The following is a 27,674-nucleotide window of genomic DNA, read 5'->3' as shown; positions in this document are numbered from 1 at the left end:
TTCAAGACTTTGGTGGAAAAAGTCACTGCACATATGGTGGAAACAGCAAGAGAACTCATATTAGAAGTGAAGCCCGAATATGGGACTGAATTGCTGCAGTTACATGATAAAACTTGAATGGATGAGAAGCTGCTTCTTAAAGATGAACAAAGAAAGTGGTTTCTTGACATGGAATCTACTCCTGGTGAACATGCTATGAACACTGCTGAAATGACAACAAAAGATTCAGAGTATTACATAAACATAATTGTTAAAGCAACAACAGGGTTAGAGAGGGCTAACTCCAATTTCAAAAAAGTTCTGTAGGTAAAATGTTATCAAATGGCATCGTATGCTACAGAGAAATCTTTTATGAAAGAAAGTGTCAATTGATATAGCAAACTTCATTATTGCCTTATTTTAGGAAATCGTCACAGGTACCCCAACCTTCAGAAGCCACCACCCTGAGCAGTCAGCAGTCATCAACATGGGTGCAAGACTCTTCACAGGAAAAAGATTATTACTCGCTGAAGGCTCAGATGACCTTTAGCATTTTTTATCAAAGAAGTGTTTGTTCGTTTGTTTTGAGACAGAGTCTCACACTGTCACACAGGCTGCAATGCAGTGGCAGGATCTCGGCTCACCGCAACCTCAGCCTCCCAGTTTCAAGCAATTCTCCTGCCTCAGCCTCCCAAGTAGCTGGGATCATAGGCGCCCACCATCAAGCCTAGCTAATTTTTCGCATTTTCTTTTAGTAGAGATGGGGTTTCACCACGTTGGCCAGGATGGTCTCAAACTCATGACCTCATGATTCACACGCCCCAATCTCCCAAAGTGCTGGGATCACAGGTGTGAGCCACCGCACCTGATTGCAACAAAGTATTTTTAATTAAAGTATGTATATTTTTAAAGGTATAATGCTACTGCATACTCTCAAGAGTACTGTATAGTATAAACATAACTTTTATATGAATTGAGAAACCAAAATATATATATGACTTGCTTTATTGTGATATGTGCTTTATTGAGGTAGTCTGGAACTGAATCCACAATATCTCCAAGGTATGCCTGTATTTGCCTATATGTTAAGCAAAGACATCTTTGGTTAACTCAAATGTTAACACAGCTTGGGCTTTACTTGAAGTGACTATCAAATAAAATTTTAAAACGTGAACGAAAAAGATTCCCATGTGTTAAGTGTCAGCAATTTTACACCAATATGAAAAGCTCCAAGTAAATAAAAAAAAAAACAACTCTACAGATTTCATTTTATTCTCTGCATTTATAAATGAAATAGTTAAGGTCACCTGCAACTATTTCATTAGGCATTAACTATGAATATTTCAGCCTTTATAAAGTTAATGAAGTTGTCCAGAATAGGATAGTTAAAAATTGGAGGCAAAAACGGAGGACTAAAGTCATATGGTGATCATATGGAGACCACTAATTTGACCAATATAATGGGAGTTCTAACACATAAGAGTTCAAAACTGCACTAGGAACAATGATTACACAAAAGGCTAGACACAGTTTAGCTATCCTACCTCTTGAACTAATAAAGTCAGAAGAATATTATGAAGATTAATTAACAAATTCCAAAAATACTTGAACTCTATTTAAATGCTATATAAAAAGCTGTGACATTATTTAATCAACTGTCATTCCCAGACTATCTTAAATTATAAAAAATCATTAGTTCACTCACTCTGCCAAAGTATGCTTATTATAACAGTATAGATTATGTTACAAAGCCTTGTACCATGGTCTAATAAGGTTTAAGGGAATCACTTTAAGGAAGTAATTTTTTTTTTTCTAGACAGAATCTCGCACTGTCAGCCAGGCTGGAGTATAGTGGCATAATCTTGACTCACTGCAACCTCTGCCTCCTGGGTTCAAGTGATTCTAGTGCCTCAGCCTCCTGAGCAGCTGGGACTAAGGCGAGAACCATTATGTCTGGCTAATTTTTGTATTTTTAGTAGGGATGGGCTGGTCTCTACTAAAAATTTTAGCCAGTCTGGTCTCGAACTCTTGATCACAGGTGATCCACCTACTTCAGCCGGCCAAAGTGCTGGAATTACAGGCATGAGCTGCTATGTCTGGCCTAAGTAAGTAATACTTAGTTTAAAAAAAAAAAAAAAAACTTCAATTTCTATTAGATTACCATTACAAAACAACTTACTTTCACTGAAACTTTCTCAAATCTTTTCATGACAGAGCAAAGAATACTAGATGACACATTCTAAATTCTGAGCATGAAATTTTGACCAATCTTTTTAAATTTCTAGTCATGTTTTAGTGTAACCATATGTTTTAGTAAGTACTGCCAAAACATAACCAAATCCTAAAAAAATAGAATTTAATGATAAATTCTAACTTGTTATTCACTGGTCACAGACCACATTACTGACATGTAAAATTTCAAATATATGATTTCTTAGATGAAATTTCTTATAATCTATTACATTGCCTCATTTTAAGGACTTTATTGCTTTTAGATTCGTGACAAAGATATTTAATTGTAACTGACTATAAATAAAAGTTTTACTAAGAAAAATTATTACTCATGGCATAGGTATAAAAAAACGTATAAGCCAAACAAACAAAGCAGGAGATGTAAAACGCAAACATTTGGTAGTGATTCTTACTTGCCTTTAATAAATATACATATACTTCTATTTCTTTGCAAGTATGAATTCTATTGCTTACCACCAAGGCTGTACATTTTTTCATACCATGTTTCTTCTACTGACCTATAATCATACTTATTCCAGAGGCAAACATTAGTGACATTCAAAAACTCTACCCTCATGAAAACCACATTCTCCAAAGTAGTAAAATTCTAGGCAGATAGAAGTGGTCAAGATAGAGTTATAAAGAAATGAAGAGAGGAAAAGGAAAGACCTATAATAAGACATAAAAACTGGAAAAATAATTTTGAAAAGAAAACAGGCATGAGTGTTAAAAGAAAACTCACTACAAGTCTCAGTCTCACAAAATTATTGACAAGATATGACTTATTATTCTTTCATTTATAGTGTTTAATTTCTAATCTGTGGAACAGGGTACAAATTTGGCTGACCTTGTTTACGCACTGTAAGTCACAAGGTACCAAAAGTTTGTTAAAATCTTTTTCTTAAATATCTTTTTAAAACCTAAAGTTAAAAATCCTCCCTATAATAAGTCGAAACGTGTAAGACGATTAGTTCTTTACAGTGTATTTGAAACTTGGAACTTTTTTTCCTATCATAAAGAGATGTTATTTGAAATAATGCATAGATTTCTAAACAAAATCCTACTGTACTCACAATGTAGTTCAAACACTATAAAATTATACTACTAGTAATTACACATAGATAAACAACTATATCTTAGCTGAGAGCTTTCACAATTGTTATTATCTTTTTTTTTTTTTTTTTTTTTGAGACAGAGTTTTACTCTTGTTGCCCAGGCTGGGGTGCAATGGCATGATCTCAGCCTACTGCAACCTCTGCCTCCAGGTTCAAGTGATTCTCCTGCCTCAGCCTCCCAAATAGCTGAGATTACAGTCATGCGCCACCATGCCTGGCTAATTTTTTGTATTTTTAGTAGAAATAAGGTTTCTCCATGTTGGTCAGGCTGGTCTCGAACTCCCATCCACAGGTGATTCTCCCACTTTGGTCTCCCAAAGTGCTGGGATTATAGGCAGGAGCCACCATGCCTGGCCTCACAATTATTTTTAAGTGATAAATGGTATCTAGAAAATTTTATAGACTTTAGAATAATATCTGAGGGTGTTTTTGACATTACATTAACCTGAAGATGTATTTAAGATTATAATTGATACTATAACAATATGGATTTGAACTGTGTGGGTCAACATATACATAGATTTTCTTCTGCCTCTCCAAGCCTCTGAGGCTTGAAGACCAACCCCACCTCCTCTTCTTCTTCCATTCCTCAGCCCACTCAACATAAAGATGACTAAGATAAAGAACTTTATGATGATTCATTTCCATGTAATAAATATATTTTCTCTTCCATATGATATTACGGCATCTTTTCTCTAGCTTAATTTATTGTAAGAATATAGAATATAATACGTACACAAAACACATGTTAATCAACTATTTACTAGTTTTCAATTAACTACCATTAGTAGTTAAGTTTTTGGGAAGGTAAAAGACATATGTGGATTTTCAAAGGAGTCAGTGCCCATAACCCCCACATTGTTTAAGGGTCCACTGTACATTCCCACAACTAGGGATTTCTGCTTCTACTCAAATATTCCCCATAACACATTTATCAGTGATGGTTATGGTCATTTTCTGATACTCCAATAGGTCAAGTAAAGGAGAAATAATACTTGGGGACAAGAAAGTTAACTGGGAGCCAGATCTACAGTTTAAAAGTAATACAATGTTCCAGGAAAACTCAATATAGAATTCGCATAGAGATAAATCATGTCTATTGTTAAATTAAAATCCAGACTGGGTGTGGTGGTTCATGCCTGTAATCCCAGCACTTTGGGAAGCCAAGGCGAGTGAATCACTTGAGGTCAGGAGTTCGAGACCAGTCTGGCCAACATGGTGAAACCCCATCTCTACTAAAAAAAACCCCACAAAACTCAGCCAGGTGTGGTGGTGGGTCCTTGTAATCCCAGCTACTGGGTAGGCTGATGCAGAAGAATCACTCGAACCCAGAGGTGGAGGTTGCAGTGAGCTGAGATTGTGTCATTGAACTCCAGCCTGAGCGACAGACAGAGACTCTGTCTCAAGGGAAAAAAAACAAAAAACAGAAAACAGAAAAATACTCAAATTCAAATTATAAAATTAGGCAACTTTCGGGGGGTGAAAAAAGCAAGTTACCTGAAAAAGGGAAAAGCCAAAATAACCTAGAGATTTATACTTCCAACCAGTATGAAGAATCAGGGAGTAGATTTATACTCCCATCTTAAACAACTAACAGTGAACAAAATATATGAAAACACAATTTCCAGTCACTGGATAATAATCAAAGAAGGGGCACAATAAGGTAAGTGCTAAAATTACTCAAACTTATACCTTGAATAGAGTTCCCAGGCTGTAGAGCAGTAAAGAAGAACCTAAACAGAGTCAAGTAGTTTCCATTCAGGAAGGCCAAGCTGGCTACCACATGTCAGGGCAGAGTACTGGAGAGGAGAGGGCTGCTTGGAGAAGAAAGAGGTGGAAAGTGAGAACTCAAGATATTCAAGGGATTCCACCAGAGTCTTCAGCACATATGTATGAGGAAACAACCAATACCCAGGTAATAATTAGTAAAAAAAAAAAAAGTGACAGAATTAATAGACATGGACATTAAAACAATTGTTATAACAACATTCCATAAGCACAGGACAACATAAGCATACTATGTAGAGATATGGTATGAGTAAGAGAGGTCCAAATCAAGGTTCAAGAGATTAAAACTATAATGTCAGAGATAAAAAGTCAACTGGATAAGATTAATGGCAGATTAAACATTGTAGAAGAAATAATTAGTAAACTTCATGGTAAGAGAAATTATTCAAGGTTGGATGTGGTGGCTCATGTCTGTAATCCCAGCACTTTGGGAGGCTGAAGGAGGCACACTGCTTGAGCTCAGGACTTTGAGACAGCCTGAGCTACAAAGCAAAACCCTGCAACTACAAAAAATACAAAAATTAGCCAGGCATGGTGGTGTACTCCTATAGTTCCAGCTACTTGGGAGGCTGGGAGTGGGGGTTGCAGTGAGCCAATGTTACACCATTGTACTCCAGTTTGGGTGACAGAACGAGAACAAGAAAGGAAGGAAAGAAAGGAAGGAGAGAAAGCAAGGACAGAAAGGAAGGGAGGAGGGGAAAAGAAAAAAAAGAAGAGAGAGTAATTATTCCAAATGAAGAACAGACAGAAAAACAAAAATATTGAAAACAGAATCACTAAGACATGGGTCAAATACAAGTGACTTAATAATCATAGTATTATTATTTTTAATTGGAGTCCCAAAGATAGATGGAGGTGGAAAGAGAAAAATTATTATAAAATAGTTTCAAAGTGAGTGAAATTATAACAAACCCCAACCACACAAAATATAAAACTATGCCAAGGTATATCATAATAAAATTGCTTAAAACCAGTGATAAACAGAAAATCTTAAAAGCAGTTAGAGAAGGTTAAAAGACATATTAGGTAAGAAGGAACAACAATAAGAATAGCAGCAGGCTTTTTTTCAAAAACAATGCAAAGCAGAAGACAGTAGAGGAACAGAAACTAGATTTACTCCCTATCATGAAACAATAGCAAAACTAGAACACAATGGAAGAAACAATGGTTTTTAATTCACTGGACATCAAGAAGAAAAAACACTGATCTCTGAGAGATGGGAAACAATGGAGGTGAGCCATATGACTATAGCAGTTTATTTCAAGAGTTTCCAGAATATGGTATAAGGAGGAGAATTGTAGTAGATTTCAGTGATTTGAAGAAACAGAACTGAGAGTCTGAGAGTTTCAGAGCAGTTAGAGTTGAAGGCCACAATATCAGAGAACAGAAAGAAAGATTTACAAAGAAACCTGGAAATCTCCAGAGGGTCTTTTCTTAAAAATTTACCAGGTCAATAACTGGGAAAGAAACATCCAAAAGCAGGTGTCCCTAAACTGCGGCCCACGGGCCGCATGCAGCCCCCTGAGGCCATTTATCCGGCCTCCCACCGCACTTCAGGAAGAAGCACCTCTTTCATTGGTGGTCAGTGAGAGGAGCACAGTATGTGGCGGCCCTCCAATGGTCGGAGGGACAGTGAACGGGCCCCCTGTGTAAAAAGTTTGGGGACGCCTGTTTAAAAGTATTAAGAGGGGGGAAAAAAATAGAGGGAACAGTACCTGAGATACATATACATTTGTTTTCAAGACCTAGAGAAGAAAAACTGATCAAAGTCTCCAATGTTTTTGGCACCAGAGACTGGTTTTGTGGGAGACAATTTTTCCATAGACAGGGGTAAGGGGAATGGTTTTAGGTTGAAACTGTTGCACCTCAGATCATCAGGCATTAGATTTTCCTAAGAAGCATGCATCCTAGATCCCTCACTTGTGCAGTTCAAAATAGGCTTTGCACTCTTATGAGAATACATTGCTGATCTGACAGGAGGTGGAGCTCAGGTGGTCATGCTTGTTGTCCCGCCACTCACCTCCTGCTGTGTGGCCTGGTTTCTAACAGGAACTGGTACGGTTGCAAGAACAGGGACTGGAGACCCCTTAGTACTCTATGCAATGGAGTAATAACAAAAGTCTTGCCCCAGTAGAAGGGAATATTTAGTTTTATTTATTTGATAAGATTAATGACAGTTCAAGTATTACAGAAGAAAATATTAGTGAACTAAAAGGCACAGGAAAGTAACCAAAATAAAACATAGAGAAAAAGACAAAATAAAAAAAGAGAGTATCAGTGAGCTAGGAGACAACTTCAAGTGGCCTGAAAGGGTCAGAAAACTAATTTGAAGATACATAATGGCTGCAAATATTCCAAACATAAAAAAACTAAAAATCCATAGCTCTAAGTTAAACAAAACCCAAGCATAAGAAACATGAAAAAGAATACACTAAGGCCTATCATAACCAAACTGATCAAAACCAGTAATTTTCTGTGTATTTTTTGTAGGAACAGGGTTTCACTATGTTGCCTCAGCTAATCTTGATCTCCAGTCCTCAAAAGCTATCCTCCCATCTTGATTGCCCAAAGCACTGGGATTACAGGTGTGAGCCACTGCACGTGGCCTCATACAGAAAATGTGAAAAGCAGCAAAATATGGGTGGTAGGGGACATGAAATATCGAAGAACAAAAGAACGTCAGATTTCTAATCAAGAACCATGCAAGTAAGAAGGCAATGGGGTAACATTTTTCATGTACTGAAAAACTGTCAAACTAGAACTATATATCTGGCACAAATGTCTTTTAAAAATTAGGGTGAAATAAAGATGTTTTCAAACATACAAAAGCTGAAAGAATTTATTACCAACAGATGCAAATATGAGAGATATTAAAGAATGCCCTTTAGGCAGAAGGAAAATGTTACCAGATGGAAATTTGATTCTAACAAAAAGGAATGAAGATAACTAGAAATGGTAATCACATGAGTAAAAATATGCTTTATTTACTTATTAAGTCTTAAAAAAGATATCTGACAATTTAAACAAAAATAGTAGCAGTGTTATGATGTTTGTAATATATATGTAGAAGTAAAATGTATGTGTTGTAAGTTGTGAGAATTATGTATTAACAAAGCTGATTTTTAAAAAAAACAATTAAAAAAAAAGTCAGGTACAGTGGTACACACCAATAGTGCCAGCACCTCAGGAGGCTGAGGTGGGAGTATCACTTGATCCCACGTGGTTGAGGCTGCAGTGAACCATGACTGTGCCACTGCACTCCAGCCTAGGCCACAGAGTGAGATGCTGTCTCAAAGCAAAAAAAAAGTTGAAAAAAAAAAAAATTAAGGCCGGGCACAATAGCTCATGCCTCTAATCCTAGCACTTTGGGAAGCCAAGGCAGGTGGATTACTTGAGGCCAGGAGTTTGAGACCAGCCTGGCCAACACAGAGAAACCCATCTCTACTAAAAACAAACAAAACAAAACAACACACACACACACACACACACACACACACACACACACACACACACACACAATTAGCAGGGTATGGTGGCATGTGCCTTTAGTCCCAGCTCCTTGGGAGTCTGAGGCACAAGAATCGCTTGTACTCATGGGGCAGAGGTTGCAGTGTGCAAGACTACACCACTGCACTGCAGCCTGGGTCACAGAGCAAGACTCAATCTCAAAAAAAAAAAAAAAAAAAAAAAAATATATATATATATATATGTGTGTGTGTGTGTGTGTGTGTTACAGTTATAGCATAAAGGTTAGGAGAGGCAAGTGGAAGTATATCACTATAAGCTTCTTTAATAATATATGTGAAAGCAAGCTGTGATGAAAGATGTGCACTATAAATCCTAATGCAACCTCTTAAAGTAAGACAAAAAGAGAGAGAGATTAAGCCAGCGAAGAAGATAAAAACACAAGATTAACCCAAAAGAGAGCAGGAAAGAGAAAAGAGAATGAGGAACACATGAGACAAATAGAAAACAAATACCAAGATTATAAAATCAAACCTAACTATATTGATAATTGGAATGGTATAAACATTCCAATTAAAAGGGAGACACTGTCAGATTGGACAAAAAACAAGACTCAACTATGTTGTCTATAAGAAATGCGCTTTAAAAAATAAAGACATAAATAGGTTAGAGGTGAAAGAGAGGAAAAAGATATAACATACCAATAATCAAAAGAAAGATGGATTGACTATATTAATATCGAACAGTAAATTTCAGAGTAAAGTAGCAGGGATACTTATTAGCAAGGATACATATTTCATAATGAAAAACAGGCCAAATAATAAATCTTGCAACCTATGCACCCGGCAACAGATTTTCAACATAAGTGAAAACTAATAGAATATGAAAGAGAAATACACCATTTCATAATTATGAGAGAAAGATCTCTGGAAAGTCCTCATGTCTAGAAATTAAACAACAGACATCTAAAAGTATCCCATGATTCAAAGAAGTAATTAAAAGAGAAACTAGAAAGTACTTCAAAGTGAATGAAAATGACAACATGACATACCAAGATATATGTGATGCAGCCAAATTAATCCTTAGAAATGTATACACTAAGCACACACCTTTAGTAGAAAAAAAAAAGTGATGAATCAATGAATTACTCTTCTCCCTTAAGAAAAAAACTAAAATAATAAGGAGAGGTAGTGGGAGGCAGAATAAGGAGAGTAACAACAACAAATGAACCCCAAAGAAGGAAAAAAAGGAAATAATAAAGACCAAATAAAAATCAACCTGGGCTTAGATTTCCCAGAAAAAGTATAAGTCAATGAAGCAATAACTACAAAGTATTTTGTTTTGAAAAATATTACACCGAACAAGTTGTCATTTATGTAAAAGCAATAGGAGGTAAATAAAAGCTCAAGAAAGGAGGCATTTTAAGTCCTTCCTATTAAAAAAAAAAGTTTAATGATAAAATGCAGCCAATCAAGGGATAATCAAAATTAACAATAAAGGAATGGGAAAACTGTGATAAAGCAATTGATGATAAACATTTAACTCATTTAAATATAGAATTAAGACTACAAGAGTTATAGCTACAGAACAAAATGAAAATGTTTAAACACTGAAACTATTAAAAAAAAAAAAGTTAAAATGTAACTACCAAAATTCAAGATGAAACATAGTGCTAATTTTTGCCTAGCCTTTATGCTATCATTGTCACATTTCAATATTTTTACATTTTTCATAGCAGATTAGTATACCTTAAAAAGGAAATACAGGCCAGACGCAATGGCTCACACCTGTAGCCCAAGCTACTCAGGAGGGTGAGGTAGGAGGACCGTCTGAGCCTAGAATTTCAAGGCTGCAGTGACATGTGATCATACTACCACTTCCCAGCCTGGGAAATAGAGGAAGACCTTATCTACAAAAAAAAAAAAAAAAAAAAAAAAAAAATCAAACGTAAAAATAAAAATTAATAAAAAAGAATATATAAAAAGGAAAGAGCAAGACCTTACCTACAAAAAAAATCAAAAGTAACAATAAAAATTAAGAATATGTAAGAAAGGAATACATAGTGTAGAAAAATAAATGGCTTCAATTTACTATTCTTTTTCATAAGCCTTTCCTGAATATCACAGTTTTACAGTTATAATTTAAGAAATATTATTTTTCCTTTACTTTCTTTTTTTCTTTTTAGAGACAGGATCTTGCTCTGTCACCTAGGCTGGAGTACAGTGGCACGATTATAGTTCCATGTAACTTCTAACTCCTGGGCTCAAGTAATCCTCCTGCCTCAGCCACCCAAGTAGCTAGATCTACAGGTGAGTGCCACTATACATACCTAATTTAAAAAAAAAATTTTTTTGGCACAGATGGAGTCTCACTATGCTGCCCAGGCTGTACTCCATCTCCTGGCCAAAAGCAATCCACTAGCTTTGGCCTCCCAAAGCACTGGGACTACAGGCATAAACCACCACGCCTGGTCAAGAAATATTATTTCTCAAGTGAGAAAAAACAGATATATCACAATCTGATTCTAAGTGAAGAGAACCTGAGACTTAAGTTTTCAAAAACGTAATTAGCTAGTCACCATAAGCAGTAGTGCCTAATTACCTGCTAAGAATCTGAGAAGTTGGTTTAAATATGGAAAAACTGACTTTATGTGGCATAAAATGAGACATTTGTTATGAAAGATTAAAAAAATAAAATTTAAAATATCTCAACACTTTATTTAAACCAAGAGAGGATACTGGTGTATCCATATACATTTTCAGCTTTTTAATCAGGAAGGTTTCCACTATGAACTTACTCAATGAATTATGTGGTGAAGAAAATAAAGAAGGTTTGGAATTTTCTTAATGTTCATGAAATAATGCTAGTTTAGAGAATAGTGTGAAGAAGCAGAGCTGAGTATGTAGATCTAGTTTAGCTCATGTGATGCAGAGAGATGTTTTAGTTGTAGAAATTTGTTGGATAGATAAACCGAATTGCTTCCTTAGATCAAAAACATTTCACAATTAAAGAGCCCCCAGAAGTTTAACTTTTTAAATCTCATTAGTTTATGATGATAATATAAGGAGACTGCTGACCTCGTAGAACCTGAAAGTATAGGGCAGCCTACTTAATTTGTGGTTTGAGCATATGCTAAGCAAAAACTAGACTAGACTACATCTCATTTCTGAATGCTCTGAAATCAAAGACAATCACAGATTTCTAAAACCTGCAGTATCTTTGTGGAAATAACATTATATTTCAAAAGGAAGTTCACAGATTTCAATGAGTAAGAATTATATTCTTAATAAGTAAATATTTGTTGAATATTCACCAAAAATATACAGCATCCCAGGTATCCAATGAGTCTAATATTTTCAGAACTATTTTGAAATAAGCCAAGCTATGAGAAGAGTATAGATTTACCTGGCAATGTAAAAAATCATTCTTTTTAAAAACTGCTGAAAAAGAAGCTATGAGCTAACATCTGTATCAGAGGTATCAACTGAAATCCATTTTGTTATTTCTTCTGGCTGAATATACCACCCAAATATCAAAAATAATCCCACTTGCCTTATTAATTTAACCCAAACTGATCACCTTATGCCTTACAAAATTGTACGTAAGTATAAATATTTAATACAACTATAAAACTTCACCCAAGTTTGGCTAGATGCAATATAATGCATAAATGCTAAAACTATGAGTTGTCTGCACATTGAATCTATACTTTCACAAAAGCTCCATTTACCCAAAGTTGGCTAGACGTGTTACACTGTATACTCATTACAACTATGAATTGTTTGCAAGTTGGCTCACAATTCAGGATTGAATGACTATATATTGAAACACAGAAGACTATAATTGTCAAGTTAAATACATTTTTTCATCAGAATACACTGTCTTATTTCATAGTCAATGAATATACATATGCCAAATTCTAAACATGTGCTTTTTGAAAATCAGACTGTGAAGTGTAAGATGGTTTGAAATAGTACATAAATCTCCCCTGAAGTATCAGACTACAAAAAATACGTTACCAAAATTTGAAAAATGGAACAAAAATGAGCCCATTTTGAGAAACAAAATGAAATGGCAATAAGAAAGGGGGAAAAATATGTAATTCTTGAAACGTTTTTCTCACATACTGGCAGAAAAGATAGCATGACTTTCCATTATATAATCTTCACAATGTAAGCATTTATTTGATGGTTATAAAGGTATCCAGAACAATCAATAACAATGTTGTAAAGCCTGAACAGTGCACATAAACAGGCTGAGGGAGACATTAACATTAAACTGAAAGAAATAATTATATTTTCAATAAACATGTTCCTACTGAATAATCAATTTTTTACACATCTTATCAGCTGTTCCACACAGATCAGGTAGTGAAAAGGCAGCAGCTGTTATACCAAAACCACATATTACATGCATAGGAGATGCTTTTAATTTTTCACAGGTATCTACTTATTTGTAAGCAGCCACACTTAACAAATATTAAACAAAAACAAGGTAATCATGGGGTGATTAATTCAGAAGAATTTTTAGTACAGTCCTATTCTAGAAATAAATTCTTAATCAATTATTTTTATGTCAGAAGACTTAATAATTCAAATTACACACTACCCTTATTCCCAGATTTAAAAGATTTGTCACAATCAATGTTTTTGAAATATTAAATTAAGAGGTGTCACAGTAATTACTATGGAATAAATAGCAATTAAGTTTTTTAGGCAAATCAGCTCAAACTGTTTGCAGTGAATATTTATACTACTAATATTTTACTGCACAATGCAAGTTGCCTACAAATATAAGATGTAAATTTGTAGAATTGTAGAATTACTTTAAAATATATTCGGAAACTAATTTAATACAGAATTTATTACTTGGTTGGGAAGCATCTATGCATAATATATCCAAAACAGACAGACATGAAGATAAATAATACAAATTATGTTACCCACTGAATGATAATTATTTCTCTTCTATATTCACAATAGTGAATCTAACATGTGCTTTGAGATAGGTAAATAATTTGCAGGGTAAAAAAAAGATGATTATTTAAAAATATATATTAGCCAACAACTATAATCCGTCATCTAAATATGTACCAGAAATTTGAATTAGCCAAGTACTTACAGCTATATAACAAACTCTTGCTTTTTCTACCAACATCCAGTTTTTCTCCAGATCAAGATGTTTTTCCTTTTTATAACAATTGGCAGCAGCAAGATTAGCTATGAGGGACCTAAAACAATCAAAGAAAAAGCAAATAATATTATAGCCAAAATTGTATATTTCTATAGATAATTACCAATTTTTTTTGCAAATTTTAAAATTCACATTTTAATTAATTCTTCAAAACTGATGTTATTGAATTTTAAATAACTATAAATATTAATTTGTTTTGAGAACTTTCTGAGGCAGCTATGTTAATTTTTGTTCTTAAAAACACCTGGTATTTTGAGAAACTAGCATAAAGTTGCCTTTTGATAGTAAATTAGGATCTACTTTTTACACTTTAATAGTTCAAAATGTAGTTAAGAAATAAAGCTACTAACTCATTATATAAATCTATACAACTAAAAACATTTTTATAGTAGAAAAATATAAAAATAAATATCAACATACTATAGCTGTCTATTTAAGGCTTTACAAGCCAAGTATAGAATTAATTTCACAAAGATACTTATAAATGTAGACCATATTAACTAAGAGGAATTAATTTGTAAACCATTACATTTTAAGGACTGAAATCAATTAGAATTGTTTTCTTCAGTTGAAAAGTCCCCTGACTGGTTCAGATTTAGAATTGGAATATCTAAACAGGATGTTGCATTTAAAATCTTGCTACGAGTTGAGTGCAGTGGCTCAAAGCTGAAATCTCAGCTCTTTGAGAGGCTGAGGTAGGAGGACTGCTTGATGCCAGGAGTTTGGGGTCAGCCTGGATAACACAGCCAGAACCCACCTCTACAAAAAATTTTAAAAATTAGCTGGGGGTAGTGGTGCACACTTGTAGTCCTAGGCATTCAGGAGGCTGTGGTGGAAAGATTGTTTGAGCCCAGGAATTTCAGGCTGCAATCATGCCACTGCATTCCAGACTAGGTAACAAGGCAACCCCATCTCCAAAAAAAATGAATAAAAAATAAAATCCTGCTACAAGTTTAGGTTGTTTAATTAAAAAGAAATACGATAATTATTTACATTATAAACAAATTAATAAAAATACTTTCCTTCCTCATACTGCTCCAGAATTTACAAAATTACTTGCCAATTTTTCTTTTTCTAATTAAATGGTAACAGTTACAGCTTACAAAAAAAAAAAAAAATCATATCATTTGAGACTCTGGTAATATGTTCGATTACACTGCTGGGGGAAAAAAAAACAACTCAATTCTCTTCCAAAACGTATTTCCACTCATCTATCTGCCAATTTACTACTGAAGGATACATCTGTTTATGCTCAAGTAAATGAAGGAAAGAAAGAGTAATATACATCAACATATTCATGTGCAAAATAACCATGTTACAAACTTAAGAAAATTTAGACCTAATTTATAAAAATATTTTAGTAATTATGACTTTAGGAAAATTATGACAAAATGGCTGCTAAATAAAAGCAAACACTTCTGGTACCAGATATGAAACTCTATTTTGATAATGAAACTACTTTTTGATGGAAACTACACAGTTTCTCCAAAAGAAAAATATAAGTATTCTTTTTTCTTTTTTGAGACAGTTTTGTTTTTGTTGCCCAGGCTAAAGAGCAATGGCTCAGTCTCAACTCACTCCAACCTCTACCTCCCAGGTTCAAGCAATTCTCTTGTCTCAGCATCTCAAGTTGCTGGGATTACAAGTGCTCACGACAACGCCAGGCTAATTTGTTTTTTGTATTTGTAGTAGAGGTGGGGTTTCGCCATGTTGGCCAGGCTGGTCTTGAACTCCTGGCTTCAAATGATCCACCCACCTTGGCCTCCTAAAGTGCTGGGATTACAGGTATGAACCACTACGCCCGACCAGAAAAATATAAGTATCCTTTTATCCCAATGTATTTGATTCTGACTTTGAAGAGGAAGAACTTGGATCAAGAAAGATACTGTATTACCCAAACACTTTTATTTCTGAAATTTTTTGTTTTGTTTTTTGTTTTAGAGACAGGGGCTCACTCTGCTGCCTAGACTGGAGTGCAGTGGGTGGTACGACCCCAGCTCACAGCAGCCTTGACCTCCTGGGCTCAAGCAATCCTTCCACCTCAGCCTCCCAAGCAGCTGGGACCACAGGTGCACACCACCATCCCCAGCTAATTATTGTATTTTTTGTAGAGATGGAGTTTCACCATGTTGCCCAGGTTGGTCTTAAACTCCTGAGCTCAAGCAATCAGCCTACTTTGGTCTACTAAAGGGTTGGGATTATGAGGTGTGACCACCATGGCCAGCCAATTGCTGAGTTTTTGCTAATGGCAGCAAAGGTTACCAGTCCTATCCAAAACAACTGATCCAACTCTATTAGGTTCTAGAACTTAGATAATGACTTAGATACTGAAGATTTCACTTCAATATTTGATTCCCGTATCATCTAAACAATATAATCACTATAACCATAAAATTAGTATAAAAGATAAGTCTTTGACATCTAGAAGATCTAATATTATCATAACTTTTATTTATTTGAGACAGAATCTTGCTCTGTTGCACTCCAGGTTGGAGTGCAATGGCATGATCTCGGCTCACTGCACCCTTGCCTCCTGGGTTCAAGCAATTCTCCTGCCTTAAGCCTCCAGAGTATCTGGGATTACAGATGCATGCCTGGCTAAGCTTTGTATTTTTAGTAGAGATGGGGTTTTGCCATGTTGGCCAGGCTGTTATCAAACTCCTGACACTCAGGTGATCCACCCAACTCGGTCTCCCAAAGTTCTGGGATTACAGGCATGAGCCACCACACCTAGCCATAACTGTTCTTTGAGACAGCCGTTTAGCATACCAAAACAATTTAGTGATTTTACTGTATCCTAAGTGATTGTCAGAAGAAAATTTGACCCACTTCTCACTAATGGAAAAGCTTTAAACCTGCAGATCAAAGCTGATCTTGAGAAAATTAAGGACAAAGGTCTAAACAAGCATGTTTCAACATTTTTTAGTTGTTATGCTTTTTTTTCTCTCTCTGAATCTCATATTTCAACATTTGAACACTGGGTGGTTTTATTTATTGAAACTTTAAGATCATAAAATTCTCCTGTACATTAAAAAAAACAAAGGTCTAAAAATGGCTTTCATACCCTAATAATTTTTTAATATTATATTTTAGTTATTTAGTAAATACTCTGCTTATTGATCCCCAGTACCCAGAATAGTCCATTCCTTAATATACCTCTGCAGGAGGTCAAGTAGTGAACAATAAAGCAAGTAAACAGAAGAAATGGAGCAAGGTGGTGGTGGAGAGGAGGAAGAAAGCAGAGGAGGATGAAAAGGGAAAAAAGGAAGAAAAGAAAAAGATGGGAAAAGGAGACAGGGAATGAAGGAGGACAGATTAAATATTTCTAACTATAAGTAATGCAAAATTTCTAGTGAACCACTATCTTAAAAGAGGTAATCTTTGATGATTCCAACAACATAATCGCTGGGGCAGATAATTTGTTTTTTCCCTTGCAAAGGGAAAAAAAAGTCTGTGCTGATATGGTAATAATGTTAGCAATGCATGAATACACTGAAGGAGGATCTCCATGTGGGTACAAAAGAACAACCATCCAATACATGTAGGGCCCTGAGAGAGAGATTTCAAGTTCATATAAAGAATAATTTTCTAATAAGTAAGGGTATGTAGAAATATATTTGGTTGTTTCGTTAGTGGTATATTACCAATGACTGAGTTTATTTAATATGAATAAATTACTATTTGCCAGAAATTGTTTAGATGACCTAAGTCATATGAAACTGAATGTAATGTTGTATTTTATGTACGTAAAATACATGGCTGGGTGTAGTGGCTCACACCTGTAATCCCAGCACTTTGGGAGGCCAAGGCAGGCAGATCACAAGATTGAGACCATCCTGGCCAACATGGTGAAACCTCCACCTCTACTAAAAGTACAAAAAGTAGCTGAGCATTGTGGGGCACGCCTGTAGTTCCAGCTACTCAGGAGGCTGAGGCAGAAGAATCACTTGAACCCAGGAGGTGGAGGTTGTATTGAGCCGAGAAGGCACCACTGCACTCCAGTCTGATGACAGAGGCAGACTCTGGGCAACAGAGGGAGACTCTGTCTCAAAAAAAAAAAACAAAAAACAAACCCCCACGCACATACTTACAGACTCTCTCTCTCTCTCTCTCTCTCTCTCTCTCTCTCTCTCTCTCATATTCCAACTTCAAGATATACTGAAAAGAATATTGTTTCTAATTCAAGTTTGGCAACAAACTAGCTACAAAGCATTCAGCAAGGTACTTGCCTTTTCTGATTCTAATTATAAAAAGTAAAGACTGGACTAAATAATCGCAAACTTTTATTCCATTATGCCTCATCAATTCAACTTACGTAATTTAACAAACGTAAATTTAAAAACAACAAAGGAAAACTGATATCAGGAAGAAACATTCATCAAACATTAAAAGGAATTATAAAGTCAAAATTCCAAATTCACATTGGAATTCAGATTTTACCAGTGTTTAAATCGCCAATTAGTGTAGTGCTTCCCTTGGAATTACACTGACCTGTTGCCACCAGTGATGCATGCAGCACATGTTCCTGTTGGCTGCTCATTCTGCTCGTAGTAATGAGCATCCACATGGGCTTCAGCAGCTTTTCTCTTCAGGATCTCCCCAAATTTATCTATCCCAATGCATCCAAAAAATGTTGCTGCTTTGTGTGGCTGTTGAATCATCCACTGTAAAACAGGAACATAAATAATTTAATGGGTCAAAAAAAGGGTACACATTGTTCAATATTTTGCCATGGATAGTGATGTGAAAGGAATGCTTTATGAGAAACTGTGGCTGTTATGAAAGGAATATCAATTCTATACTACCACTTATGAGAAAAGAAAAAAACTTGATGTAATAACCATCTAATATCTTATACTGCTTTAAGGAGAGAAATAAAGTACAGAGAGTAGTTGAGGAATCAGCAGCTAAAATCATACAGACCTTAAGACAAATGTGGGCTGGATATAGGAAAATAATAGTGGGTCCCCATATAAGCAGTCAAGGATTGTCACAAAAAGAGCAGAATCCATCTTGATTGAAGACTGTCTGGATTCAAATCTTGCTCCTGCCACTTACCAGTTGCATGAGCTACAGCAAGTCACTTAACATTTCTCATTTCACTCATGTTTAAAGTGGATATATAATTACAAATACATCTCATAAGATCACTGAGGATTAATTGAAATGATGTAAATTAATGTACATGCAATGTTGAGCATGGTACTCAGCACATAGTAAACAACATATATTAGCTGTGGCTGTTAAGATTGTCATATTTATTGTAGTAATTCATACTAAGTTAAGCTAAAACATGCTTGTATCTAGTAAATTATTTAAAAAATTCAGAGATAGTGTTACAATTCTAATTACAAATATCTCATTTTTTCTTGAAGTAATTATCTCAAATTCCTGAGGGTTTGAATACTCTATATTGATTCTGAAGCTAACACCTATTTAGTTTCAAACACTTAGAGGTAGCAAAATAACCTACAAATAATCTACATACAAACCAAAAGACACCAAAATAGATTTTGATAAAATCTGTTGTCAAATATTTGGAATATAAAAGAAATACATGTATATTTAAGAGGTAAAAAGATGAGGTGAAAAAAAAGTAACAAAGGCAAAACTGTAGAAATAAGATATAGTAACAGCCTGATAACCAGCAATCTCACTTCTAGGGATTTATCCTGAAGAGACTCATTCACAATATAAAACAGCACACTTACAATATAAGTATTGAGATGTTATTCGTAATGGCAAAATGTTGGAAATAAACCAGAAGTCCATCTGTAGAAGATCAGTTGATTATGATATATCTACACAATGGAATATTCAAAAATCTCAATAAAACAACACAAAACAAGGAAAAGCTCTATGGAACACTCCATCTATATAAAGTAATTTCCAGGATATTTTGTTAAGTTTAAAAAAATCAAGTCTCAAAGGTACAAAGGCTTTGTTTAAAAAAGAATAAAACTTAATAACATATATATTATTTTCAAATATAGGGGTACAGCTTCAGGACAGTGGATTTGGCAATGATTTCACAAATATGGCAACAAAAGCACAGGCAACAAAAGCAAAAATAGATAAATGTTACTACATCAAACTTTACTTCTGCATAGCAAAGGAGGCAATCAACAGAGTGAAAAGGCAACTTATTTTCAAACCATATATTCAATTAAAGGTTAATATCTAGAATACATAACAAACTTCTAAATGAACAATAAAAATACAAATAATGTGATCTTAAAATGGGCAGAGGACTTGAATAGACATTTCTCCAAAAATGATATGTAAATGGCCAATAATCACATGAAAAGATATTCAACATCATTAATCATCAGGGAAATGAAAATCAAAACTACAATGAGATATCACTTCACATGATCAGGATGGTCACTATTGAAAATGTAGAAAATAAGAAGTGCTGGCAAATATGGAGAAGTGAATGAACCCTTGTGTAGTGTGGGTGGAAATGTAACATGGTGCAGCCACTATGAAAAACAGTATGGAGGTCCCGAAATTAAATTAACATATAGTCAAGTAACCTCACTTCTGGGTATACAGTCAAAAGAATTCAAAGCAGGATCTCAATGAGATATCTGCATGTTCATGTTCACTGCAGCATTCGTAATAGTCAAGAGGTTAAAGCAACCCAGATGTCCATCAACAAAGGATAAAGAGACAAAAGAAGGAAATCCTGTCACATGCTACAACACAGATGAATATCAAGCACTTGCTAAGTGAAATAAGGTCTGTCACAAAAAGACACATATTGTATGATTCCATTCATAGAAAGTATCTGAAATAGTCAAAATCATAGAAACATAAAATAGGAAGTTGGTTATCAAGGACTTGAGGGAGGGAAGTCAAAGAATTAGTTTAGTTGGGTATAGAGTGTCAACACCACAAGAAGAAAAAGTTCTAGAGATTGGCTGTGTAACAACATGCATATACTAAATGGTACATTTTAAAATGGATAAGATGGTAAAGTTAATGTTACAGTTTTTACTACATAAAAAAAGAATATATATATTCTTGCCTCAAACTCCTGGGTTGAAGAGATCCAGCTCAGCCTTGTGAGTAGCTGGGACTACAAGTGCAAGCCACTGTACCCAGCCATATATATTTTTTTATTATAGATACCATACTATATACACACATAAAATATATATTTTTTGTGTGTTTGCTAATTTTGTAAAAAGGAACACAGGAAGAATAAACTAGAAATGAAAAATGCTTTTCTCTGGGAAAGGAGTAGAGGAACAGGAATAGAAGAGTTATCTGATACAGCATAACATACAAATTTGACTTCTGAAACATGTTAAAATTTTGTATTTTCAAGTAATAAAATTTAATTTGAATTTGAAATTCCATTAGAAGAAAAACAAATTATTGAGTTGAATATAACAGAAATGAAAAATCAAGGAAGGTATCAAATTGTAACATAAGCACATAGTAAATATAATGCAAATAATTTTTCAATATGTTCTTATGACAATACAATCTTCACGGGATATAGTATAAGGAACAAAAACAACAGATAAACTTTATGTAGTAGGTTTACTGTTGGTTATATTATTGGTGAAGCTATTTTGTGTGTATTGTAGGACAGAGTAAATGAATATCAAGTTGATGCTAGGTCTGCTGAGTAGGATAAGGAAAATACAAACATAGAATGAGGCAAGAGAAGCAGGTTCTAAGCAAGAAATCTGAGGGATGCTATCTTAACCATTATCAATTAGCATTATCAATAAAGCCATAAACCTTATGATGTGATACAAGGAGAAATACACAATGTTCCTTATGTAATATTATTGCCTAAAATCATGCGAATAAGTCTACAATGTGGCACATTTTACAAGCAACTGGACTCTTAAAAGAAGGAAATGCCTTGATCAAAAAGGTGGGAGGAAAGTATATTAAATAAATAGGACTATACATGTAATGTGTGATTCTTATTGGATCCTGGACCGAGAATAAAATTAAACAGCTATCAAGGACACTATCAGAATAATCACTACAACTGGAATCTTGATCATACGTAGGAAAACAGTATCAACACTTAATTTCTTGAATAAGAAATAAATACTTCAGAATGGTTCCTTACGAACATATAGGCACATATATTTATCTAAAGAGAGAACACATATGTGTTGAAATGATACTAATTGGTGAATCAATGTGAAGGGTATAGAGAAATTCAGTTTACTATTCTGAAAGTTAGAAATTTTTCAAAATTAAAAGACAAAAGACACTGTAGCTAAATAATTCCTTTAAAGAATAGTGAAAGTATAAATTTAACAGCAGAGAATTTCTATGTGTTATTCTACAATTTACTTTTATTTATCTATAAGGCACAATTAAATGATCAACCATGTCTGCTATATGTAGCAAAATAAACAAAACCCAGAGCCAACAGCAACTTTTACTATGATGGCTTGTCATCGAAATAACAGGAAACTTTTTTCAGTGAAAATAAAGTCATCATTATGTAACTTAGCCTAGTTATAATCAGAGTCTATATATTCAAAGTACAGTCTGAAATAAGGGCTATATCAACTCACTCTCAGGCTTACGTGTGATTTACTTACTACTCCATAATCAAGATTTAAATGAATTAAAACATTTCCGATCTGGGGAATGCTGGGAAGATGGCCGCCTAAGAACAGCTCAGGACTTCAGCTCCCAGTGAAAGTGCAGAGGGTGAGTGGACGCCGCATTTCCAGATGAACTCTTATTGCCCACAGACCAGGAGATACCCAGGCAGAGGGGTCGCCAGCGTCGCAGTCCCAGCCGGTGCGGCTGTTTTGGCCCCTGTGGGGCTGATTCCGCCCGCGCGGCTACTGTGACCACTCCCTGTTGCTGCGGTTCTCTGTACAAAAGCCACTGGTCTGGGAGCCCTCTTAGCTGGTGAGCAGAGCCCTGAGACGGCAGAGCTCCCCATTCATCTGAAATAGCGAGTCAGGCCAGGAGATTCCTAGGCAAAAAATCCGCCAGGAGCCGGCGCAGTTCGAGCTGACTCCGTGAGTCGCAGCACGGGAGATCCCGGCGCCTTTTCAACAAGCGACCGGAACGCGGGGTCCTTCAACTTAAAAGAAAAGACTCTGAGTCAGGGAGCCAGGTGATCAGGCTCGGTTGGTCCCACCCCTCCACCCCCAACAATAACGAAAACAAAAACAGTAATTGGAAACCCTCTGGGTTGAGCCCTTCAAACCAAGCACAGCTGAACCCGGACAGTCCAGCTCCGTGGGGGAGGGGCTTCCGCCATTACTGAGACTCTCCACCTCTACGGAGGCAGGCTGCCGTTGCCGAGGCAACCTGCCACAACAGAGAGAGTCCGCCATAACAGAGGCGGGGCCACCATTGCCGAGACAGTTCTAACTACGCCCATATAAAAAGGACTACAGGGAAGAGCTCAGGGCAGCTGGGCGGAGCCCACAGCAGCTCAGCAAAGCCCCTGCGGGCAGGCAGTGGCTAGGCCAGCTGCTAGCTGGGCGGGTCAGATCTGAAAGAAAAATAAAAAAAGGCAGTAGTGCAACGGAAACTCATAAAGCTCCAACTCCCTGGGACAGAGACAGACAACAGGTGGATAAACTCACAAAAATGGGAAGAAACCAGCGCAAAAAGGATGAAAACTCCCGAAACCAGAACACCTCTCCTCCTAAGAGGGATCACAACTCCTCACCAGCAAGGGAACCAGACTGGATGGAGAAGGAGGGTGATGAAATGACAGAATCAGACTTCAGAAGGTGGGTAGTAAGAAACTACAGTGAGCTAAAAGAACATGTTCTAACCGAACGCAAAGAAAAGAGGAACCTTAAAAAAAGATCAGACGAACTGCTGACGAGAATGGACAGCATAGAGAGGAGTATAAGTGAATTGATGGAGCTGAAAAACGCAACACGAGAACTTCGTGAAGCATGCACAAGCTTCAACAGCCGAATTGACCAAGCAGAAGAAAGGATATCAGAGGTCGAAGATCAACTCAATGAAATAAAAAGAGAAGGCAAGAACAGAGAAAAAAGCGCAAAAAGGAATGAACAAAATCTTCAAGAAATGTGGGACTATGTGAAAAGACCTAATCTACGTCTGATAGGTGTACCTGAATGTGATGAAGAGAATGAATCCAAGCTGGAAAATACTCTTCAGGATATTATCCAGGAAAACTTCCCCAACCTAGCAAGGCAGACCCATATTCAAATCCAGGAAACACAGAGAACACCACAAAGATATTCCTCAAGAAGAGCAACCCTAAGGCACATAATCGTCAGATTCACCAGGGTTGAAATGAAAGAGAAAATGCTAAGGGCAGCCAGAGAGAAAGGTCGGGTTACCCACAAAGGGAAGCCCATTAGACTCACAGCAGATCTCTCAGCAGAAACCCTACAAGCCAGAAGAGATTGGGGGCCAATATTCAACATCCTTAAAGAAAAGAACTTTCAACCCAGAATCTCCTATCCAGCCAAACTAAGCTTCATAAGTGAAGGAAAAATAAAATCCTTTGTGAACAAGCAAGCACTCAGAGATTTCATCACCACCAAACCTACCCTACAAGAACTCCTGAAAGAGGCTCTACACATATAAAGGAACAACCAGTACCAGCCACTCCAAAAACACACCAAATGGTAAAAGGGCATCAACACAATCAAGAATCTGCATCAACTAACCAACAAAACAGCCAGGTAGCATCAAAATGACAGTATCAAATTCACACATAACAATACTATCCCTAAATATCAATGGACTAAATGCCCCAATCAAAAGACACGGACTGGCAAACTGGATAAAAAGCCAAAACCCATCCGTGTGCTGTATCCAGGAAACCCATCTTACATGCAAGGATACACAAAGGCTCAAAATAAAGGGATGGAGGAAGATCTACCAAGCAAATGGAGAGCAAAAAAAGGCAGGAGTTGCAATTCTCATCTCTGATAAAATAGACTTTAAAGCAACAAAGATCAAAAGAGACAAAGAAGGACATTACATAATGGTAAAAGGATCACTGCAACAAGAAGAGCTAACGATCCTAAATATATACGCACCCAATCCAGGAGCACCCAGATACATAAGGCAAGTTCTTAATGACTTACAAAGAGACTTAGACTCCCACACAATAATAGTGGGAGACTTTAACACCCCATTGTCAATATTAGACAGATCAACCAGACAGAAAATCAACAAGGATATCCAGAACCTGAACTCAGACCTGGAGCAAGCAAACCTAATAGACATTTACAGAACTCTCCACCCCAAATCCACAGAATATACATTCTTCTCAGCACCACATCACACCTACTCTAAAATTGACCACATAATTGGCAATAAATCACTCCTCAGCAAATGCAAAAGAACAGAAATCATAACAAACAGTCTCTCAGACCACAGTGCAATCGAGTTACAACTCAGAATGCAGAAACTAACTCAGAACCGCACAGCTTCATGGAAACTGAATAACTTGCTCTTAAAGACTGACTGGATAAACAATGAAATGAAGGCAGAAATAAAGATGTTCTTCGAAACCAATGAGAACGAAGACACAACATACCAGAATCTCTGGGACACATTTAAAGCAGTCTCTAGAGGAAAATATATAGCAATGAGTGCCCACATGAGAAGAAAGGAGAGATCTAAAATTGACACCCTATCATCAAAATTGAAAGAGCTAGAGGAGCAAGATCAAAAAAACTCAAAACCTAGCAGAAGACAGGAAATAACTAAGATCAGAGCAGAACTGAAGGAAATAGAGACACAAAAAACTCTTCAAAAAATCAATAAATCCAGGAGCTGGTTCTTTGAAAAGATCAACAAAATAGACAGACCACTAGCCGGGTTAATAAAAAAGAAAAGAGAGAATAACCAAATTGATGCAACAAAAAAGGATAAAGGGGATATCACCACAGATTCCACAGAAATCCAAACCATCATCAGAGATTATTACAAACAACTCTATGCACATAAACTAGTAAACCTGGAAGAAATGGATAAATTCCTGGACACCTGCATCCTCCCAAGCCTAAACCTGGAAGAAGCCGAAACCCTGAATAGACCAATAACATGGTCTGAAGTCGAGGCAGCAATAAAGAGCCTACCCACCCAAAAAAAGCCCAGGTCCAGATGGGTTCACAGCTGAATTCTACCAGACATACAAAGAGGAGCTGATACCATTCCTTCTGAAACTATTCCAGACAATCCAAAAAGAGGGAATCCTTCCCAAATCATTTTACGAGACAAACATCATCCTGATACCAAAACCCGGCAGAGACTCAACAAGAAAAGAAAATTTCAGGCCAATATCCATGATGAACATAGACGCAAAAATCTTCAATAAAATACTGGCAAACCGATTGCAACAGCATATCAAAAAGCTCATCCACCATGATCAAGTAGGATTCATCCCGGGGATGCAAGGCTGGTTCAACATACGCAAGTTCATAAACGTAATTCACCACATAAACAGAACCAAAGACAAAAACCACATGATTATCTCGATTGATGTAGAGAAGGCTTTTGACAAAATTCAACAACCATTTATGCTAAAAACCCTCAATAAACTAGGTATTGACGGAATGTATCTCAAAACAATAAAAGCTATTTACGACAAACCAACAGCCAATATCATACTGAATGGGCAAAAACTGGAAGCATTCCCTTTGAAATCTGGCACTAGACAAGGATGCCCTCTCTCACCACTCCTATTCAATATAGTACTGGAAGTTCTAGCCAGAGCAATCAGGCAAGAAAAAGAAATAAAGGGTATCCAAATTGGAAAGGAGGAAATCAAATTGTCTCTATTTGCAGATGACATGATTGTATATCTGGAAGACCCCATCATCTCAGCCCAAAATCTCCTGAAACTGATAAACAACTTCAGCAAAGTCTCAGGATACAAAATCAACGTGCAAAAATCACAAGCATTCCTATACACCAGTAATAGACTTCAAGAGAGCCAAATGAAGAACGAACTGCCATTCACAATTGCTACAAAGAGAATAAAGTATCTAGGAATACAACTAACAAGGAACGTAAAGGACCTCTTCAAGGAGAACTACAAGCCATTGCTCAACGAAATAAGAGAGGATACAAACAGATGGAGAAACATTCCATGTTCATGGTTAGGAAGAATCAACATCGTGAAAATGGCCATACTGCCCAAAGTAATTTACAGATTCAACGCTATTCCCATCAAGCTACCAATGACCTTCTTCACAGAACTGGAAAAAAACACCTTAAACTTCATATGGAACCAAAAGAGAGCCCGCATAGCCAAGTCAATTCTAAGCAAAAAGAACAAAGCGGGAGGCATCACACTACCGGACTTCAAACTATACTACAAGGCTACAGTAATCAAAACAGCATGGTACTGGTACCAAAACAGAGATATAGACCAATGGAACAGAACAGAGGCCTCAGAGGAAATACAACATACCTACAACCATCTGATCTTCGACAAACCTGACAAAAACAAGCAATGGGGAAAGGACTCCCTGTTTAATAAATGGTGTTGGGAAAACTGGCTAGCCATGTGCAGAAAGCAGAAACAGGACCCCTTCCTGACACCTTACACCAAAATTAACTCCAGATGGATTAAAGACTTAAACATCAGACCTAACACCATAAAAACCCTAGAAGAAAATCTAGGCAAAACCATTCAGGATATAGGTGTAGGCAAGGACTTCATGACCAAAACGCCAAAAGCAATGGCAACAAAAGCCAAAATAGACAAATGAGACCTAATTAAACTCCACAGCTTCTGCACGGCAAAAGAAACAGTCAGTAGAGTGAATCGGCAACCAACAGAATGGGAAAAAATTTTTGCAGCCTACCCATCTGACAAGGGGCTGATATCCAGAATTTACAAAGAACTAAAGCAGATCTACAAGAAAAAAACAAACAAGCCCATTCAAAAATGGG

At 36.2% G+C, this 27,674-nt stretch overlaps 1 protein-coding gene across 7 annotated transcripts in view; it reads right to left on the bottom strand.

Annotated features, from left to right (window-relative positions):
• ADK (adenosine kinase) overlaps positions 1-27,674 on the bottom strand; it is a 582,906-nt gene that overhangs the window by 311,194 nt on the left and 244,038 nt on the right. For all 7 annotated transcript variants that reach the window (XM_074382424.1, XM_003939783.4, XM_074382425.1 and 4 more), the window contains 2 exons: positions 18,264-18,436; positions 13,701-13,809 (listed from right to left, as the gene is read on the bottom strand). In XM_074382424.1, coding sequence (XP_074238525.1) covers positions 13,701-13,809; positions 18,264-18,436 — 282 coding nt within the window. The remainder of the gene's footprint in view (positions 1-13,700; positions 13,810-18,263; positions 18,437-27,674) is intronic.

The sequence above is a fragment of the Saimiri boliviensis genome, chromosome 12 (genome assembly GCF_048565385.1).
Source record: "Saimiri boliviensis isolate mSaiBol1 chromosome 12, mSaiBol1.pri, whole genome shotgun sequence".
In the NCBI taxonomy this organism is placed as follows: Eukaryota; Metazoa; Chordata; class Mammalia; order Primates; family Cebidae; genus Saimiri; species Saimiri boliviensis.
The sequence above is the reverse complement of the archived record's forward strand: the minus strand, read 5'-3'. Positions and strand labels throughout refer to the sequence as shown.